The sequence below is a fragment of the Chlorocebus sabaeus genome, chromosome 9 (genome assembly GCF_047675955.1).
Source record: "Chlorocebus sabaeus isolate Y175 chromosome 9, mChlSab1.0.hap1, whole genome shotgun sequence".
Classification (NCBI taxonomy): domain Eukaryota; kingdom Metazoa; phylum Chordata; class Mammalia; order Primates; family Cercopithecidae; genus Chlorocebus; species Chlorocebus sabaeus.
The window spans coordinates 99,442,122-99,464,138 of record NC_132912.1 but is presented as its reverse complement, the minus strand read 5'-3'; the positions used below and the strand labels follow the sequence as shown (position 1 = coordinate 99,464,138).

At 44.9% G+C, this 22,017-nt stretch overlaps 1 protein-coding gene across 1 annotated transcript in view; it reads left to right on the top strand.

Moving 5' to 3' along the window:
- The first annotated feature begins 820 nt into the window (after positions 1-820).
- The window catches only part of PIK3AP1 (phosphoinositide-3-kinase adaptor protein 1), a 127,916-nt gene continuing 106,719 nt past the window's right edge, over positions 821-22,017 (top strand). The window contains exons 1-2 of the mRNA XM_007963708.3: positions 821-1,341; positions 11,096-11,512. Of these exons, the coding sequence (XP_007961899.1) occupies positions 1,329-1,341; positions 11,096-11,512 (430 nt within the window). The 5' untranslated portion in view covers positions 821-1,328. The remainder of the gene's footprint in view (positions 1,342-11,095; positions 11,513-22,017) is intronic.

Sequence of the window (22,017 nt, the reverse complement as noted above, 5' to 3'; positions counted from 1 at the left end):
TGAAAGAGCCAAGGAAATGGATTCCCTTCTATTTGGCAGAAAGAAACCCAGCCCAGCCACCACCTTAACTTTAGCCCATGGAGACTCCTGTCACGCTTCTGAGCTACAGAACTGTAAAATAATAAGTTGGTGTTGTTTTAAGCCACTAAATTTGTAGTAATTTATTAAGGCAACAGTAGAAAATGAATACACGGCCTCATCCTGATATTCCCATTCTTAAATTCATTTCATTTATTTCCACCTAGACTTGAGCCCTAACCTTCCCTCATCTCTGCTCTCTGGGTCGGTCCTCTGGCTCCTGAATTGTTGAGAACTCCAAGGGGATGTGCTATTCAGGTGAATTTCAGCAGCAGGCAAAGGGAGGAGTCCAAGAAGAGGGCAGGTGAAGGTAAGGATTAAGCAAGAGCTCTAGCTCTGGAAGCAGACTGGCTTGGTACTGAACCTCCGGGAGCTTTTATTCTCTGTGGAAGCCTGAGCAAGGTATTTGGCTTGTTTCTTCGTCTCTAATGTAAAGACAGTGATAGGTGCTACCTCAGAAGTTTGCTGTGAGGATGCAATGTGATAATATGTGTAAGGTGCTAAACGCAGCGCCCATCAGAGAGCAACACAGGAAATGAATGGCAAAGAAACTCTACTAGATATTTATCATGTGAGATTATAATTAATGTTCATGTGCCATCAGGAGACCAGATCCAAGGAATTGCAGAAAGGTCACAGGAGGGCACTCAAGGGCAACATTTAAGCACCCAGGGCCAGGTGCCCAGCCCTCCTCCTGTTCCCCTTCCTGTCCCCTCCTCTTTCCTGCTGGGGCAGCAGGGGCTTAGGGACAAAGCCCCAGGGGATGCGGAGGTGGCTTGGACAGCTGGTGCTCACACACACACACCCGCCCTGTCTCCCAGAGGCCTGGCAGCCCCACACTCTCCCCCTCTGCTCCCTCCCCACAGCCCCTCCACCTCGGGCTGCCCTTTGGTGGCAGATCAGGGCTGGTTTCCCGAGGAGTGGGGCGCACGTGGCGCGAAGCCCCCGCCTCCTCGCTGCCCCTGAGCAGGGGGCCGTGGGGGGAGCTGACCCGCGGCCGGCGTGGGGTTCTCACTTCCCCTCCCCAACGGCCACGGGTGCAGGTGCCGCGGGCCGAGTCCCGCAGGCGGGGCGGACTCTGTGGACACGCCCTCGTGGCAAGGCCGGGCTGCCTGGCGGGAGGAAGCGCCAGAGCGGCGACCGGTCCTGCGCGGAGCCCTGAGTCCCTCCAGCCCGAGCCAGGACGCCACTGGCCCCGGCCCCAGCTCCGGGCACGCAGCGAGCCAGGGATGTGAGCGGCGCCTCGCGGCATGGCAATCTCAGGTGGGTAGGCAGGCGCCGCGGGTCCCCAGGCCCTCGGGCCCTCTCTCGCCCCCCGCACCCCGCGTTCCCCCGCTCGCTTCTGTTTGCGGCCTCAGTGCGGGGATTTTGCCCTTTTTCTGCTCTTTTCTCTGTTCCCTGTCGCAAACTTCCCACTTCAACTTTCCCATGTTTCCCGCCCCAGCCTGTTGCGCGATTGTCTTCAGCCCCTGCCTGTCCCAACTCCCTCCCACTTCTTCAGAGTCTCCTTCGTTTCCCCCACCTCTGGCCCTCGGAGTGTCTGAGCGTCTCTTCCCCTGTCCCTCGACTCTGAAGCGAGGGGCGAGTCGAGAGAAGCGGAGTGCGGGCAGTGTGGACGGTCTACGCGGCCAAACGCGTCTCCTGAGCTCCGTGGACCCACAGGGGGCGCTCAGGCAGTCCTAGGTGGTGCGGAGAGATCAGCCAGGGGCCCTTGGGACAGCTTCCCAAGCCCCGTTCCTCCACCCCTCCCAGGCTTTGTGTTTTGGGTCTAGAACTTTGCTACGGATCTAGTAACACTATTCCTTGAACTTTACTTTTCCTGCATCCTTTGCAGAACTTTGGGAATGGGGAGAGTTGGCGGTCACACTCATCAAACGGTACCAGGCGTCTTTTCTGGCTGGTCTTGGATTGCCTTCCGGTTCATGGGTGTACACACTTGGCAAGTTGCTCACTCACAGAGATCCAGAACAAACCACATGATGATGATAACAGAGACAATTAATGAGTCCTTACTATTGCACTCCAATGAATACTGTGCACCTAATATGTTCTCCATGGTGGGCAGGACATACCTAGTCTCTGCTCTCCAGGAGTTTATGGTCCTGTAGAGGAAAGCAATAAGTAAACAAGGAATTACTAGATGAGAAGAGGTAGAGTTACGGTGTTTACAAATGGGTTTACTTTTATTTTCCCAGCCCACTTTATGATGTTTTAGTAGGGATAACTTGTGAAAACAGGTTGCAGGTGCCCCTTGAAAAAGAGACTAGGTGGCCAGGAGAAGGCACTGTTCTTACAGGAGGTGAGCAAACACTGGAATGAAGAGCCAGCTCTCCCCAGATCCCCCGAGGATGTGGTAACGGTGCTTTGGAAGCAGGGGTAGAAAAGGCCCGGGTGTGATGGTTCTGTTAGATTTGGTACTACAGGCTCATTATCTAAAGGGGATGGGAAGGTAGTTCATCACAGCCTCCTGGCTCTCCAGTTGGGCTCTGGAGGCTAAAAGAAGCTGTACTGTGAATAAGGAGGCCTAGAAATAGCAGGTAATATACACTTAATAAGGAAAGTATCTGGTATGACATGTGCTATGGGAAAACAATAAAGAAGGGTGAGGGAGATTGGGGTTAGAATTTCAAATGAGGTGGCCAGGGTGGAGAAAGGGACATTTGAGCCAAGCTTTGAAGGAGGAGAGGGAGGAGGCTCTTTGGGCAAGAGTGCTCCAAGCAATGAGTGTATGTGGTGTGTTAAAGGAAAGGCAGCAGGCCAGCGTGGCTGGAGTAGGTGGGCTGTGGGGGAGAGGGAGATGAGGCCTGAGAATAAGCCGGTGAAGCCACCTCCTCCTTCCATGGTCGGGAACAGGCCCTGGGCTGCTGAGTCCAGGAAACCGCAAACTGGGAGGGCCTTTGGGCGGAAGAGGCTGAGAAAATGGCCTCTCTTTTCCTCTTGTCCAGCGTCCTGTGTACATCTCTCCAGTGGGCACAGCTGAAGGGGCTAGGAAGGCAAGCTCCAGTTCAGAGGGGGACCGTAGTCCGGTGGGCAAACCTGGGGCTATTTATGGGCTCTGTAGCAGCTTCTTCAGGTGTCCGTAATGGTTAGAGCTGTCAAACTGTCTTGCTGTCTGCATCTTCTGTGGCGAGACACCACTCCAGGTGCTGCAATTGATAGTTGGCTCTCCGGAGTCCCTCGGGTTCCCTGAGGTCTGGAAGTACAGGGACCCATGGGGGAAGGTCATAGTGGTGAGAGCAATGCCTCTCGCCAAGATACTGTGGGCTTTGGAGTCATCCCCACTCTTCTGTATGTTCTTTTTTTAAAAAGCAGCTTTATTGTGACATAATTCACATGCCATACAATTCATCCATTTAAAGCATACAATTCAGTGGTTTTTAGTATCTTTACAGATATATGTAGCCATTACCACAGTCAATTTTAGGATATTTTCATCACCTCAAAAAGAAACCTTGTATGCTTTAGCTATCACCCTTTTGTTCTCCTCTCCTGTCCCAGCCCTAAGATCTACTTTGCCTCTATAGATTTCCCTACTCTGGGCTTTTTATATGAATGGAATCACATAGTATGTGGTCTTTGGTGACTGGCTTCCTTTGCACAGCATAATATTTTCAAAGTTCATCCCACTGTAGCTTATATCAGTACTTCGTTCCTTTTCACGGCCTAATTCTCTGGTCTTTTAAAATTCCCTTCCACTGAAGGGGAAGCATTAGTCTATATTATTTTCTGAAAGATGTATTTGCTTGTTGAAATCCAGGAGAATCTAGGCTCCCTGTCTTTGAAAGTACCTTGGGTAGGAAGATAAAATGAAATAGACTCAGCTTATTCCACAAGATTCTCTAGGCCCCTGATGGCATCTTGTGTATTTACACGTGAGGGAGAGGAAAGAGAGAGGATCCATGGGTGACTTTCCCAAGTGGCCAAGTCTGTGACTGGGTGAAGAAAGACTAGGACTCTCTCCTCTGTGTGTCAGTTCTCATACCATCTCTTGCCCCCTCTCTCCAAGGCTCCTCTTCTCTCTAGGTCCTTCTACTATTCCTGGACTTACAGGACCATGGAGCTTGAAGGGACTTTTAACCCTTTTGTGATCTTAACTTCCACGTGATCCTTGAGGCCTCTCAGTACTCTTGCCAGTATCTGAATTTGAACCCCTTGTGGGGTGGGAAGCTCCTGATATGATTGACCACATCTCTCCTTATCCTGGTCACCTTCCCTATCTCTCATCCCTCTTCAAATACGGTGTTCAGATTCAAACACAGGGCTTCAGGATGGATAAATGGGGTGCCAGAGTCACCTGCAGGCTGAAGAAGTGGCCTGGGCTGAGTGGTTTGAGAAGCTCTCTGGTACTTCCTGTCTGCACTTCTCTCCAGTGAGTTCTTTTTTTTTTTTTTTTTTTTTTTTTGAGACGGAGTCTTACTCTATCACCCAGGCTGGAGTGCAGTGACACGACCTTGGCTCACTGCAAACTCTGCCTCCCAGGTTCAAGTGATTCTCGTGCCTCAGCCTCCCGAGTAGCTGGGATTACAGGTGCCTGCCACCATGCCTGGCTAATTTTTGCATTTTTAGTAGAGACAGGGTTTCACCATGTTGGCCAGGCTGGTCTTGAACTCCTGACCTCAAGTGATCTGCCCGCCTCGGCCTCCCAAAGTGCTGGGATTACAGTTGTGAGCCACCACGCTCGGCCCTCCATTGGGCTCTGAGTCCTGCAAAGCCACCTCTTTCAGCCCCAGCTTTTTACCCTGTGGACTCCCTACTGCTACAGCCTCCCCTTCCTTTGCTGTGATCCATTTCTTTCTCCTTCTATAGCCAAACCTGTTCTTTATGTTTTACAAGGACAAAGAAAGAGCTTTCCTCATTTCTGTCTATAATTGTGGACTCCTTGTTGGCTCATGTGTTTCATTTCTCTTAACAAATGAACAAACAGAAAAAAAGAGAAATGTGATTGGGGACAAGTGGAAAAACGACTTACGGTTAAAGGAAAAGGATTATTGCTGAAGAAAGGAGTTTCCCCCATATAAGGCAGAGTTGCTGACAAAGCATTTAGTCCTGTATTGTTACCCAGCACATCAGAAAGGGACTGGAACTTTCACTTTGGACTTTTTAAAAACTTCCCCATCTTTCAGTTTCCCAGCACAGCAATATTCAGGAAGGTGATAGATTTCATTGTCCTCGTTTACATCAAGGCAAATTTGCCTAGACTTAGTAATTGGTCTAAGTCACACCACAAGTTAGTGACCAAATATGTTGTAATGTTAACTAGTCTGGGCAGTAATAAATTTCTCCTCAAATACTTTCACTCAAAGGGAATTGAATTTAACACTAGAACCCCAGGAACGAGACATTGTGCATTTATTTATTTATTTATTTATTTAATGAGACAGGGTCTCACTCTGTCATCCAGGCTGGAGTGCAGTGGTATGATCTGGGCTTACTGCAACCTCCACTTCCCAGGTTCAAACGATTCTCATGCCTCAGCCTCCTGAGTAGCTGGGACTACAGGTGCGTGCCATCAGGCCTGGCTTATTTTTTGTATTTTTTTTGTAGAGATGGGGTTCCACAATGTTGGCCAGACTGGCCTCGAACTCCTGATGTCAAGTGATCCACCTGCATTGACCTCCCAAAGTGCTGGGATTACAGATGTGAGCCACTGTTCCTGGCCAGGAATGAGACATTTCGAATAACTGTTCTGCTTGTTGTTTGTTTTTAAATATAGGAGATTTAAGTGTTTTTTATTTTAATTGTACTTATTTATTTATTTTTGAGATGGAGTCTTGCTCTGTCACCCAGGCTGGGGTGCGGTGGCGAGATCTCAGCTCACTGCAAGCTCTGCCTCCCAGGTTCATGCCATTCTCCTGCCTCAGCCTCCTGAGTAGCTGGGACTACAGGTGCCCGCCACCACACCTGGCTAATTTTTTGTATTTTTAGTAGAGACGGGGTTTCACCATGTTAGCCAGGATGGTCTCGATCTCCTGACCTTGTGATCCACCTGCCTTAGCCTCCCAAAGTGCTGGGATTACAGTGTGAACCACTGCGTCCGGCCTCAATTATACTTTTAAATAAAATTTTATTATAGAACAGTTTTAGATTTCCAGAAAAACTACAAAGATAGTACAGAGACTTCTCATATAGACCACATCCAGTTTCACCTATTATTGACATCTTACATTAGTGTGGTATTTGTGACAATTAATTAACTGATATTGATAAATTATTAATAACTAAAAGTTCAGACTTTCCTCAGTTTTCCTTAGTTTTTATGTAATGTCCTTCTTCTGTTCCAGGAGCCCATCTCAGGTACTATGTTGTATTTAGTAGGCATGTCTCCTTAGGCCCTTCAAGGCTGTGATTTTCTCTGATTTTCCTTGTTTTTGATGACTTTGACAGTCTTGAGGAGTACTGGTCAGTTATTTTGTAGAACGGCCCTCAGTCAGGATTTGTCTGATATTTTTTCCCATAATTAGACTGGGGTGCTGGCTCTCTGGGAAGAACACAGAGGTGAAGTGCGAGTCTCAGCCCATGGTATGCAGGGCACACACTCTCAACATGATCTGTGACTGTCGATGCTGACCTTGATCACTGGGTTTCTCTATTGTAAATTTACTTTCTTTTTTTCTCCTTTTCCACACTGTGCTGTTTGGAAAGAACTCACTTGACACAACCCACACTAAGTTCTCTGTATAAGGAGTTACACTCTACCTCCTTGAGGGTGGAGTTATCGACATAAGTTATTCAGAATTGTTATGCATGGGAGATTTGTCTTTTTTCCCCAATGTATTTATTCAATTATTTATTTCGTATCAGTATGGACTCCTGTATATTTCTTTCATGCTTTGGGTTATAATTCAATATTATTTTATTTATTTTGTTGCTCAGATGGTTCCAGCTTTTGCCACTGGGTGCTTTGAGTTGACTCATGTGTTCCTTTGACATATGCCTGTCATTGAATTTTTGTTTGAGCAGTTGTTACTTTCTGGCACTACAAGATGCTCCAGGCTCATATTGACTATTTCCTGCCCCAGGAAATATTTAATCCTAGACTCATTCCTAGAATCCATCATTTCTCTAAGGAACCTTGAATCCTTTTATTGGAGAATGGTATGAGAAACCCATGGCACTAGATGTGTTTTATTAACTGTATTTCTTAAACTATATTCTGTATTTCCTTGACTTTTTAAATTGGGTGCAGCTTAGAGATTAAGAGCATGGACTTTGGAGTCAGATCCCTGCTCTGGCACTAACTGTGTGTGCTTGGGCAGCAGTAGCAGCAAATCTTCAACAAGTTTTAATGTCTGTGTCTGTAAAATGGGGCTTTTTGATAACATACTTGTGGATTGTTCTGAGGATTAAATGAGAGAATGTACATGAGATGCTTAGCAGAGTGACTAACACATGTTCAGTGCTCAGGAAACAGAGCTGAATCACAATTTAAACTTTTCTTGATGACTTAGAGTCTTTTTTTTTTTTTTTTGAGATGGAGTTTCACTCTCGTTACCCAGGCTGGAGTGCAATGGCACGATCTCAGCTCACTGCAACCTCCGCCTCCCGGGTTCAAGTGATTCTTCTGTCTCAGCCTCCCTAGTAGCTGGAATTACAGGCACATGCCACCATACTTAGCTAATTTTTGTATTTTCAGTAGAGATGGGGTTTCATCATATTGGTCAGGCTGGTCTCGAACTCCCGACCTCAGGTGACCACCTGCCTCGGCCTCCCAAAGTGCTGGGATTACAGGTGTGAGCCACCACGGCCAGCCCTTGACTTGGAGTCTTTAATAAACAGCAAGTATTATGATGTGCTGTTAACAGAGGAGCAGGATCTGCTGTTAACTGGGGAGGCAGGATCCAGGGGGAAATGAGTACCCATTTCCTCAGTGGCCCTAGAGTTTATCATTTTAAAAATGTTCACTTACTTTTGGGTCACTAAATTCTTCTCATAAAATTGGAGTAATCACTCATGGCCATGTGGTCTTTAGAACAGTGTAAAGTTGTTGCTTTTCTACTAAGTCAGTTAGTACCCCAAACCCAAGCTGCCTCTCAGCCTCAAGCAATCCTCCTACCTCAGTCTCCTGAGTAGCTGGGACTATAGGAGCACACCACCATGCCTGGCTAATTTTTGCATTTCTTGTAGAGACAGGGTTTCACCATGTTGCCCAGGCTGGTCTCAAACTCCTGAGCTCAAGCAGCCTACCCTCCCTGGCCTCCCAAAGTGATTGGATTAGTCATGAGCCACTGGGCCTGGCCCCAGGCTGCCTTCTTAAGGGTTCTACTTGTGCTTAGGAAATTTTTTTCTTCTCTCTTCTTCATTTTGCCATCACTTGCCAACCCTATTGAAAACACTACTTATGATTTCTTCATCACTAGTATATGGGACCACAACCATCCCTTCCTGAGATTTTATTCTGCTTCTGTCTATTGCACAAATTGTTGACATGATACGCGTATGTATGTGGAGGAAGCTAGTGGCCACCCTTTTTCGGTTTTGCATTTTTACAAAATGCTCCAGGCTCCTTGCAGAGCATAACTAGCATTGCATCCTTAATATTATAAAGAAGTGTAAAGTCTTGCATGTTTCCTACCTGATGGCTCATGCCCACACACACACATCTGCAGTAACACTTCACACTTAGAAGAACGTTTGCCTCTTAAGATAAACCTGGCATATATGAAGGAAGGACAGAAATAAGGTAAAAATATTCTGATACTTTAACTCTGCTTCTCAGTGTCAACTATATAGTTATGTAGCTTTGCCAATGTTATGCCTTCTATAGTCTTGAAATTATTTTTCCATTGAGATGTAAAGAAATATTCTACACAGAAAAAAAAAGATCCAAACAGCAAATATTTTTATTTATTTATTTATTTATTTATTTTTATGGAGGGCTGCAGCACTGGTGCATTAAATTTTTGTCCTTAATCTGTGTAAGCTTTGGAATCAGGGTAGGCATTCCTGAAAATGACCATTATATTCACAATTGAGGGAACAGACCGTGATCACAGTTGAGTTCTCTGTAGAACCACGAATGTCCAGGTCATCATCAGAATTGCTGACTGGTTTTCTCCAGTTCCATACTGTTTGTCTAAGATTGACTTTTTAAAAGATTTGTACGCCTTCCCTTCAAAAATACTCTCAGGCTGATCCGCTTGCTCCTGCTGAGAAGGCTACTGGGCTCTGTATTAGCACTGGAGTAGGGCTCCAGAAAACCAGTGGGACCGAAAAAAGATTGAAACTGCAAACATTCATTTTATTTGCTATTTTTCAAAATTTGGTAATATCATCCTGGGGGAAATCAGAACTATGTTGGGCTTGCATTGTGCATGTTGCTTTTTGGTTTGAATATAGTGATGGGTTGGATGGGGGCAGGAAAGAGGATTCATCCTATGATCTTTTCAGAGCCTTAAGGTCTTGCCTAAATCCTGCCTCTGTCCTTTTCAACAGGAAACATCAACAAAATGCGGCCCAGGCCTAGTGTTTAATTGATTTAGTCTACAACTTAGATGGTTCCCAACCTTCCTAAAATGTGACCAGCTTCCTTCTCTGAGTTCCCTGTTGTGTCGTATGGACAGTTTATGCTCACCTCTTCCAAACCACGCACAGAACAGTTTGTTGAATTCATGGAGAGATGATGAGCCAAAACAGTGGTAACAGTTATGTTCAGAGCCAAGCTTCTCTGAACTCTGGTAATTGGAAGCTATGACTTATTACTCGTAAGATTCTTGACATAGTTCCTGATGGGTGGTGCAGGTGAGTTGGGAAGGAGGCTGGACTGGGAACCAGGGAACAACCTGAGCATCAGTTCTGGCTCTGCCAATAATCTAGAGTGTGAAGTTGAGCAAGTCCCTTAACCTTCCTAGATGAAGTGTTTCTTTCATCTGTAAACGAGGAGTTTGGGCCAAGTGATCCCTGAAAGCCCTTTTTGACTCTCTTTTTGGCATTTATACTTTGTTAGAGGAAGAAAGCCTATGTTATGGGCCAGGTGTGGTTAGGGACACCTTGCAGATTGTATTGTGGAGGTCGCAGCATTAATTCAACCACAACTACCATGCACTTTAATATTATACATTATTTATATTCATGTGAGGATAATGACACCAGCTACCGATTCCTGAGGGTTTTCTACATGACAAGCACTATGCTTAGCAGTTTATGTGAAATATCTAATTTAACTCAAATCCTTGCTTGCCCACTGTGAATCTTAGGCAAGTTACTTAACCTGCCACACCTCAGGTGTCTCATTTTTTTTTAAAGAATGGACCAATAATAGTACCTACCTTCTAAAGTTGCTGTGAAGATGTAATGAGTTTAGTAGGCAATGTGCTTGGAAGAGTGCCTGGGACATAGTAACCTCTATATAAGTGCTTGCTGTTGGGATTATTATTATTAATTATTATTATTGTTATTGTTACAATCTCATATTGCATCAGGTGTAGGGGGAAAGTGCACACCAGGCAGAAGCAATAACTTGTGCAAGGATCTAAAACAGTATGGGGTCGGGCCTGGTGGCTCACGCCTATAAACCCAGCTCTTTGGGAGGCAGGGATGAGTGGATCACTTGAGGTCAGAAGTTCAAGACTAGCCTGGCCAACATAGTGAAACCCCATCTCTACTAAAAATACAAAAATTAGCCTAGCATGGTGGCAGGCACCTGTAATCCCAGTTACTTGGGAGGCTGAGGCAGGAGAATTGCTTGAACCTGGGAGGCAGAGGTTGCAGTGAGCTGAGATTGGGCCACTGCATTCCAGCCTGGGTGATGGAGCAAGACTCAGTCTCTAAATAAATAAATAAGAAATAAATAAAACAGTGTGGTATGTTTGGTCTAAGACAAAGAGTCTGGTATGATTAGAACACAGACTGTAAATGGGGAAAGAAATGAGTGAGTGAGGTGTGCTGGTGTACTGAAGGCACACCATGACAGATTGTGGGTGCCAGACCTGGCGTCTGGATGCTCTACCTTTGCAGGTTCTGGGGAGCCACCCAGAAGGGCAGGTGTGCTAACATGCTTCTGTGCCTCATTCTTGCTCAGGGGTGCCCAGAGGATGCGACATCCTCATCATCTACAGCCCGGATGCCGAGGAATGGTGCCAGTATCTGCAGACCCTGTTCCTGTCCAGTCGGCAAGTCTGCAGCCAGAAGATACTGACTCACAGGCTGGGCCCCGAGGCCTCCTTCTCGGCAGAGGACCTAAGCCTTTTCCTCAGCACCCGGTGTGTCGTGGTGCTGCTGTCCGCGGAGCTGGTGCAGCACTTCCACCAGCCGGCCTTGCTGCCCCTGCTGCAGAGAGCCTTCCATCCTCCGCACCGCGTGGTCAGGCTGCTGTGCGGTGTGCGGGACAGCGAGGAGTTCCTAGACTTCTTTCCAGATTGGGCCCACTGGCAGGAGCTCACCTGTGACGATGAGCCAGAGACCTACGTGGCAGCTGTGAAAAAAGCCATGTCCGAAGGTAAGCATTTCTTCTAAAGATAAGCAAGCCCTAGAAGACTTATTAATCCAGGTCCTAGGTGTGAGTTTATATTCCAAAATGAGCAGGGATCTCAGTATGTTAAGAGACCTGGTCATATTTATGGGTTTAGAGCAGCCTATTCCTGGGGTGGGGTAGGGGCAGGACAGGTCTCCTGGACTGTCAGGAGAGGAAGAGGACACTGTCCCTTGTCTTCTGTACTAGGGCAGAAGCCTTCTTTCTAGAATTTTCTATACCTTGGAAGACACACGACAGAGTTCCAGCCTAGAAAGTAGTGGGGGTGGGAGGCAGAGACTTAGTTTACTGTTGGTGTGAGGAATGAGACTGCCCACTCTCCTGCTTGTATGTTACTTCCATTTTATCATCATGCGACCTTCACATTTTTGTCAAAAAAGTTTTTTTTTTTTTTTTTTTGAGACGGAGTCTCTCTCTCTCACCCAGGCTGGAGTGCAATGGTGTGATCTCAGCGGACTGCAACCTCTGCCTCCCAGGTTCAAACGATTCTCCTGCCTTAGCCTCCTGAGTAGCTGGGATTACAGGTGTGTGCCATCATGCCTGGCTAATTTTTTTGTATTTATAGTAGAGACAGGGTTTTATCCTGTTGGTCAGGCTGATCTTGAACTCCTGATATCAAATGATCCACCCACCTCAGCCTCTCAAAGTGCTGGGCTTACAGGTATGAGCCACCGTGCCCGGCCAAGGCATTGTTTTTTTTCGATAACATGTTTATAGAGAAATAGCCCTCTTCTCTATTTGCCATCAGCCTAGTTTCTATATTTTGCCCTGTTTCTCCTTTTAGAGTAGGAAAATTCGATCCTTTCTGTGAGGGTTAGTGACTTCAGTGGCCCCAGGAAGTGTGACACACACTCTGATTAACAATAACAGAAGACGTGCTCTGGGATGGACACATGTCACAGCTTTTCTTCCTCTTTTTGCTTTTTTTTTTTTTTTTGAGACAGAGCCTTGCTCTGATGCCCAGGATGGAGTGCAGTGGCGCGATCTCGGCTCACTGCAACCTCTACCTCCCGGTTTCAAGTGATTCTCCTGCCTCAGCCTCCTGAGTAGCTGGGATTACACTGGCTAATTTTTGTATTTTTAGTAGAGATGAGATTTTACCATGTTGGTCAGGCTTGTCTCAAACTCCTGATCTCAGGTGATCCACCTGCCTCAGCCTCCCAAAGTGCTGGGATTACAGGCATCAGCCACCATGCCCAACCTTTTTGTTTTCTATTTTTGCCTCACTATGGGCTATGAATGGGCTATACGTTTATATTCTATTCTCTTGCCACACAAGATCTTATATACCTGACGCCAGCAAAGAAGCCTGGAAAATTATGGCCCTGATTTAACTGTGCCTCAGTTATCCCTGGTGTGACTTGGGCATTAATTTGTCTCACCCACCCCTATGCCATCTGATAAACTAAATCAAGAATTTACTAATTTTCAGTGACTTTAAAAAGCTAATGTAACTTACTGGGTGCTTTTGTCCCTGGAATTGCCTACTCTAAACCAATGAATATGACCACATCTTTTAACAAAGTAAGATTCCATCTAATTTTGTAACATAAATCACTGGTGTGAATGTAAGACATGTCTCACCTGAAATCCTGGGACCTGGATTAGTACTTTTTCTAGGGTTTGCTTATCCTTACTTTAGAAAGGCAATGATGGAAAAAGCATATAATTCATTTTTGCATGATTGTCTTTCATTACTTTGAAGGAATTGTGATCTGCCCTAACTTACAAAAAGCTAAGACACAACTGGTTGTTTCTGTGGATGAGTTTGTCACTGCAACAGTCCATTAGGATCTCACAGGCCAGCCCCTGGAACCCACCATGGATGTATTGTCGCTGACTGGGCATCTCACACTGTATGCTGTAACAGATCGTTCTTTAAAATATTACAGTAGTGTGGCTGGGCGCGGTGGCGCATGCCTGTAATCCCAGCAATTTGGGAGGCTGAGGCAGGTGGATCATGAGGTCGGGAGTTCGAGACCAGCCTGGCCAATATGGTGAAACTCTGTCTCTACTAAAAAAATACAGAAATTAGCTGGTTGTGGTGGTGCACGCCTGTAGTCCCAGCTACTCAGGAGGCTGAGGCAGAAGAATCACTTGAACCTGGGAGGTGGAGGTTGCAGTGAGCCGAGATTGCACCAATGCGCTCCAACCTGGGCGACAGAGCAAGACTCTGTCTCAAAAAAAAAAAAAAAAAAAAAAAAAAAAAAAAATGACAGTAGTGTTTTTTTTTGAAGTAGATAGTAAAAAGGATTATTTTAATATTGTTTGGATGTGTCCAGTGATTCAATGCCTGGATAAATTGATCTCTTCTAGTATTTCACTTTTTACCAAAGACTCTAGTTCAGTATGCTATGAGCCTTTAGCTTCAAGTGTCTCGGAAAGAATGAACTAATTCACAGAGTGTCTCCTATTCTGAGAGCAGGAACTTCTCATCAGAAAAAGATTATTTTAATGGGAGATTAAAATAAGCTGCTTAGTGGGATATCTTTGCAGTTCAGAATCAATGGATATAGGGACAAATGGAATTATAGGAAAGAGGAAGAAGGAAGGCTTATAGCCCCAGTATAACTTTCTTATCTGGTATTAGGCTTGTGAATTTGGGGATTCAGGATCTCTGTCGGTGCTAGGATGGTTTGGGTTTGCTTTTTGGGTATTCCAGAGCCATGGCCCTTGGTTGGCCTTGACTCTGATGCCATATTCTTGATTTGTTTTGCTGGACAAGCTTTCTTAACAAACCTGATACTCAGAATCTGGCAGTGTAGAACAAAGAACATTGACCAGGGTTAGGGACACTGTATCACCCCGGCTCTGCTGCTAACCAGATGCCTAATACTGAGCAAGTCATTTTGCCTCTTTGAGTTCCAGCTTCCCTTTCTGTACGTGGCAGATTTAGACTTGATGTAAGACACTTCCCAGGCTAAAAAATCTGATTCACCTAGGCCAGAAAATCTTAAATATTTTTGAAGTATGACCTTCTTGCCCCTTTTCATACCTGCTTTGTCTCCCAGGAAGCTTAGGGCTAGAATGGTGTCTAAAAACAGTACTCTCCCTAAACTACATTTCTGGGATAATTGTGTCCTTAGGTATATTTCCTATAACTTGTGATAACCCATCTTTTAAAAATACCCCTCTTGCATAATGAGGTTTTCCTAAGGCACCTCAAAAAAAAGCAAAAGTTAATATTTTCATATATGTTACTACCACCAGTTGCCCAGTCCCATGAGAAATAAATACATGAAACTTGTTTCTTTGACTTTCTGTGTTTAAAAAAAAATCCCAATAAGAAATTGCCGGGCATAGTGGCTCAAGCATGTAATCCCAGCACTTTGAGGGGCTGGAGCAGAAGGATTTTTGTGGAGCTTAGAAGTTTGAGACCAGCCTGGACAACATGGCAAAACTCCATCTCTACAAAAAAAAATACAAAAATTAGCTGGGCATGGTGGTGTGCACCTGTAGTCCTAGCTACTTGGGAGGCTGAGGTGGGAGGATCACCTGAGCCTGGGAGGTTGAGGCTGCAGTGAGCTGTGATTGAGCCACTGAACTCCAGCCTGGGGATCAACAGAGTGACACCCTTTCTCAAAAAAAAAAAAAAAAAAAAAAAAAAAAAAAAAAAAAAGAGAGAGAAGTGCAATGGATAATTGATAATGGGGATGAACTAATAGTAGAGACAATAATGGTGGAGTTATTGATTGTAGGGCTATTGAAACCTACAGGGAGACAAATTTTAGGAAAAACTTTCTAATTATTAGAGCTGTGTGAAGGTGGAATGGGTTGCCTTCGAAGGTGGTAAGCACCACATTTCCAGGAGTAAGGGAGCAGATACTGCAGATGTGCTGTAAAGGGATTTAGCTTTGGGACCAGGGTTGGGCCATGTGACCTTTACAGCCTTTTGATCATAACGTTCCCTTACAAGAAGTTCCCCTTTTCACCAGGAACACATTTCTCTTCTGAATTCAGTTTTCCTCCTTCACCTGGTATACCTGAGGTTTTTGACTCCCAACTGAAGAAATACTGGTCATGTTCCTACCCAGACCCCAGCAGTAAATAGCAGGAAAAATACCTCAATTTATAATTTATGTAACCCTTTAAAATGATAAAAGTCCCAGAATATTTACATGTCTATATGTATATTTTTCTTAACTTTGAGATACCTTTTGATAAAAAGGACTATTTAATGAGATATTCACTACGACCTTTTAAAATTTAGGCTAAATTTTAGACCATTTAAAGTAAAGCTTAAAGATTAAAGAGAGTGGAGTGGGTAATAGAGTAGAGGCGGTTATTTTATTCTTGAAACTTAGATTACAGGTAGTCAATTATACTTTCTTTTGCTGCTATGCTAGCTAAACAATGCTTCTCAAATTTTAATGTGCACAGAAGGACCTGGGGATCTTGTAAATATGCATACACTGACTCCTTGGGTGGGACCAAGATTCTGCATTTCTCTCTATTTTTTTTTTCTTTTTGAGATAGAGTCTCGCTCTGTCACCCAGGCTGGAATGCAGTGGCGCAATCTCAGCTCACTGCCACCTCTGCCTCCCTGGGTTCAAGCAATTCTCCTGCCTCAGCCTCCTGAGTAGATGGGATTACAGTCATACGCCACCATGCCTGGCTGATTTTTGTATTTTTAGTAGTGATGGGGTTTCACCATGTTGGCCAGGCTGGTCTTGAACTCCTGACCTCAAGTGATCTGCCTGCCTCAGCCTCACAAAGTGTTGGGATTACAGGCGTGAGCCACTGCGCCCGGCCAGATTCTGCATTTCTAACAAGCTCGCAGGTGATGTTGATGCTGCTGGTCCAGGTACCACTGAGTACCAACAAGGGGTCTAAGCCACCTTTCTTTTGTCAGGTCAATGGTCAGGTACCTCTGTCACATGGGAAGTATTTTCTCAAATCTCCACTTCTCTGGAAATGGAGGCACCATCACATCAGGGCAACTCCTGGACACCCTAATGGCCTAATTAGGTATAAAATTAGGCCAGTGTTTGGTGCTTAAGCCATCAGACTTCAGGGTGGAGCTCCTGGATTCTCTTCCTTTGCCCCTGCTCATAGATTCTGTGCATTCACTCTGGCAGTTTTCAGTCTCTCAGGTTTCTAGTTGTTGGGATGGGGTGCTCCTGGGATCACAGTCTTTACTCTTTCTTCATTTAATAAACCCTTTGATCAAAATTACTACTAAAATATGTTTTGGAGGTTTTATTTCCCACCCCACTCTCCAAATTTGACAGCCACCTTAAAATTAAGCAGATGTTTTAATTAGAGTCTTCAGTGTGTTGGATCAGCCAGTTTATTTCCCAAGTTCTTCATCTGTAAAATGATGGGGTTGGATCAGATGATTTGGAAGGTTTCTTCCAGCCTCCGGCGCTGTAATATACATTGTGAGTTTTCTAAGAAGACGGCAAATTACCGAGAACCTTTTTAACGGATTCAGTTTAGTTCCAAAATGTCTGCATAGAAGACTGGACTGTTGATCTGAATTTTTTGGACTAGCTGGAAGATTATTTTAAAATAAGGAAGTGAGAAAACCCCAGGTACAGCACAGAAATTATTTCCTCTTTTTACTGGAACTGTATTCTTTGCTTCAAATCTCAATGGAATATAAAAATAGATTGTGTTAGACTGTGTGGGAAAGGACTCTGTGGGTGATATTCAGTGTTTTTGCAAAAGTTCTCATTCGTGTGATGTGTGTGTGTGTGTATGTGTGTGTGTGTGTTGAGGGTGCAGGGAAGCATTAAGCTGAATTCTCCCAATATTATTTATTAATAGTATTATAATGGAAATCTTGTCTGCTTCTTTATATGCATTATTTTCTCTTTGCCTCGCCCCTCCCTCTCCATTCCCATTGTGTTTCAGAAGCTCTCATGATACCCACAAGTGTCATATATTTTGCCTTTGATTTCCATGGGAAAAATTTAGAGGAATATATCTATATGTCTACATCTGTCCTTCCTTTGTTGATATTAATGTTCTAGTCTGAATATTAAACTACCGTTTAAAAGAAAAAATAAGGGCTGGGTGCAGTGTCTCACAACTGTCATTCTAACACTTTGGGAGACTGAGGGGAACAGATTGCTTGAGGCCAGGAGTTCAAGACCAGCCTGGGCAATGTGGCGGAAACCCTATCTCTACAAAAAATACAAAAATTAGCTGGATGTGGTGGCCTGTGCCTGTGATCCCAGCTACCGGAGAGGCTGAGGTGGGAGGATTGCTTGAGCCCAGGAGGTCGAGGCTGCTGTGAGCTGTGATTGTGGCACTCCACTCCAGCCTGGGAGACAGAGCGAGACCCTGTCTCAAAGAAAAAGAAAAATAAAGGAATATTTAAAACTGCTTTCAGCTAATCAAATGGATTCCAAAATGTTTTCCTAAATTAATTAACAAATTAATTAATTAATTAATGTTTTCTAGTTTTATTGAGGTATAATTGACAAATAAAAACTGTGTATATATTCAAAAAATTGTATATATTCAAGGTATACAAAGTGATTTTTTATACATATACTTCGTGAAATGATTATCACAATCAAATTAATTAACACATACGTCAGCACACATAGTTACCATTGTGTGTGTGTGTGTGTGTGTGTGTGTGTGTTGAGAACACTTAAAGTCTAGTCTTAGCAAATTTCAAGTAAAAAATGTGGTATTATTAACTATAATCACCATGCTGGACATTAGATTCTCAGAGTTTATTCATTTTTTTTTTTTTTTTGACACGGAGTCTCGCTCTGCTGCCCGGGCTGGAGTGCAGTGGTGCGATCTCGGCTCACTGCAAGCTCTGCCTTCCAGGTTCACGCCATTCTCCTGCCTCAGCCTCCTGAGTAGCCAGGACTACAGGCGCCCACCACCACACCCAGCTAAGTTTTTGTGTTTTTTTTAGTAGAAGATGGGGTTTCACCTTGTTAGGCAGGATGGTCTCGATCTGCTGACCTTATAATCCGCCCGCCTCGGCCTCCCGAAGTGCTGGGATTACAGGCACGAGCCACCGCGCCCGGCCTTTTTTTTTTTTTTTTGAGACGGAGTCTTGCTCTGTCCTCAGGCTAGAGTGCAGTGGTGTGATCTCGGCTCACTGCAACCTCCACCTCCCGGGTTCAAGCGATTCTTCTGCCTCAGCCTCCTGAGTAGCTGGGACTACAGGCACGTGCCAACACGCCCAGCTAATTTTTGTATTTTTAGTAGAGATGAGGTTTCACCATGTTGGCCAGAATGGTCTCGATCTCTTGACCTCATGATCCTCCTGCCTTGGCCTCCCAAAGTGCTTGGATTACAAGCATGAGCCACCGCACCTGGCCTGAGTTTATTAATCTTAAAACTGAAAGTTTAACTCTTTGACCAGCGTCTCCTCAGTCTCCCTCTTTGCCCCGTCCCTGGTAAACACTGTCGTATTCTCTGCTTCTGTGAGTTCGACTTTTTTGGATTCCACATATAAGTGAGATCATACTGTATTTGCCTTCCTGTGTCTGGGTTATTTCACTTTGCGTAATGTCCTCCAGGTTCATCCACATTGTCACAAATGGCAAGATTTTCTTCTTTCTTATAGCTGAAAATATTCCGTTGTATAACTTTTCTTAAATGTAAAAAGAAACTTTTTTTCCTGAAATTTTCCCCTTTTATAAATAATATTGCAATAAATCTTCATACAGCTTCATGCCTAAATCTTTGTGAATCTCTGTTAATTTCCTCTGGATCATACTGCTATAGAGCCCCAGAGACAGGGTTGCAAGCCTGCTCTCAGCATCTCCCCACTCTCCCCCATGCAGCCTGAATCTACCGCCTTCCTTACTGCTGTTTATTTTATTTTCTTCCCTTTATGCTTGGTTCAGTCTGTTGTTCACATTTGCAGTTTCTCTTGCAATGTTAGTCGTATGGAGAACTTGTACCCTCCTCCCCTCAGGGAAAGAGTTCATAAGAAGATGAATGCTTTTTATGACAGTTACCCTGTGTAATGAATGCATCAGGTGTTTTACATATATTTATTCCTGCCACAACCCCGAGTGCACAGATGATTTCAGCACCATTTTACAGATGAGAAAACTAAGGTTCAGAGAGGTTAAATGACTGGGGTAAGCACTGGAACTCACTGTGGAACACAGGGCCTTTGGGCCTAGAAAGCTTACACTTTGCCTTGCTTCTCCCCTAAGTCTTCCCTCACCACCCTCCTCTTCCACACTGGGACAAAGAATGAAGAAAGCTCAAGGAAGAGAAAGGATCAGGGAAAATGAAGCTTCCCCGAGTGCTCCAGGCCACAAATTCCCGAGTCAGGCTGAGCATTGGCAATTTCCCTGCACTATGTTTAAAATGTGGGTACCTGGGCCCCACCCTAGTCCTACTGAAGAGGAATCTCTAGAGGTTTGTCCTGGGAATAAGAATTTCAAAAAGCCTTCAGGTGGGTTCTGCTGTGCAGCCCGGCTTTGAGCTTTGCTCCATGCCTGGTGTCTTGTCCTTTGGGTTTTGGGTCACAGGAGCCTGCGATAGCTCAGGCCCTGTGGTCTGTTACAGGCTATTATGGACGGTTATGGGCAGGTCATGACACAGTAGTCCCAAGGGGCTCAGAGCTTGGCCTTGGCACGTCACAGGCAGCAGCCCCGAGAGAGGAGAAGGGAGTCAGACCCTCTGAGCAAAGGGGAAGTTGCTGTGCTCTGCTTGGTGGGGTAGCCTCGTAGATGGTAAGTCAAGGGCGACTTCTGGGGCTTATGGGGCACCTTGCAGGACTGAGGGGAAAGTCTAGGCTTGGATCTCTTGAAAGCAACGATTGTGGTGCTGCTGTCCTGCTGCCTTGTGGCCGTGGGCTGTTGGATTTGCTCTTTCTCTGCTGTGGGTTAAGCTACTCTGCAATCGCCTCCTCCAGGATCCTCCTTACATATCCCCTGCTGAAGGACGCTTTCTTTTTCTCTTCCTTTTTGAAATGATCTTTTTGATTTGGGGAAGAAGATACCCAGCTGGGATGGTGAATTCCTTCCAATGTCACTAAAAAGCTACAGCCTGTCCAAGAGTCACCTGGGGTTTCCCCTGCCTGATACCCTAACTGCCTTGCAGAATCAGGGGCTGTTCACACTCTTAACTGTGGGTCACTGCCTGCTGCTCCTGGAATAGTTAACGAGGACTAATGCCTACAATAGATTTTGTGCCCATGGAAATTTTCCCCTGAGCCTTCGGAGTCGCCCAGGATTACAGTTTTCCTGCAAAGCCAAGAGCTCCTGCTGGGGTGGTAAACTCAGCCTCTCTTGCTGCTTCGGCAGCCATCCAGAGATGGCCTTCTCCTGTTGCATTATACTTTCGTAGTCCTTCAAAGAAGTATCTGCGAGTCCCTATGTCAATTGTGTTTGGTGAGCTGTGGGGAATAGGGAGTCATGAATGCTGAAATTTCCACTTGTATGAGAATTTCAAGTTTGCACCTGTCTCTGTCTGAATTTTCTAATGTAGGCCAGAATGGAAACATTAGATGTAGGAATTTTATCGGTCAATTTCTTACCCTGTTGTTTCAGTATTTTTTGCATCTCACTTCTCCTGGAACTATTACTAGAAGAGAATAGTAGAATTCAGGAGGGACCTGACATCTGTGTTACCCTTTCAAAACCCTTTTATCAACATTATTTCATTTGGCCTGTGCAGTTTCCCTATAAGGCAGATGTTAATGTTATTTCCATTTTAAAGATGACAAAAACAAGGCCCAGGCAGGTTCAGTGACTTGCCCAAAGTCACACACCTGCTTTTCCATTAGGGCTAGGATCTGGGTGAGGGCCTCCTGTCTTGTAGTCCAAGGCCTGGTTATTGCCTTATGTAGATATCAGAGCCAGCTGTTCATCTGATGGTTATTTATTGAGCATCTATTATATTCTCAAGGCCCTGTGTTGGGTGCTGAGTTAGAGCAGGAAAGACACAGTCACTGCTATGATGGCATCTACATTCAAAACCAGCACTATCCAAAAAACGTATAATGTGGGCCATATGTGAAATTTAAAATTTTTTAGCAGCTGCAGTAATTTAAAAAAGTAAAACTAGGCTGGGCGCGGTGGCTCAAGCTTGTAATCCCAGCACTTTGGGAGGCTGAGACGGGCGGATCACGAGGTCAGGAGATCGAGACCATCCTGGCTAACATGGTGAAACCCCGTCTCTACTAAAAAAATACAAAAAACTAGCTGGGCGAGGTGGCGGGCGCCTGTAGTTCCCAGCTACTCGGGAGGCTGAGGCAGGAGAATGGCGTGAACCTGGGAGGCAGAGCTTGCAGTGAGCCGAGATCGCGCCACTGCACTCCAGCCTGGGCGACAGAGCGAGACTCCATCTCAAAAAAAAAAAAAAAAGGTAAAATTAATTTTAATGATATTGTTTATATAATAATATATCTAAAATATTCTCTTATCGATATATAAGCAATGTAACAATTATTGAGATATTTTACATCTTTCTTTCATATTTGAAATTTAGTATGTGTTTTATAGAAAACAGAGATTTTAAATGTTCAGTAGCCATAT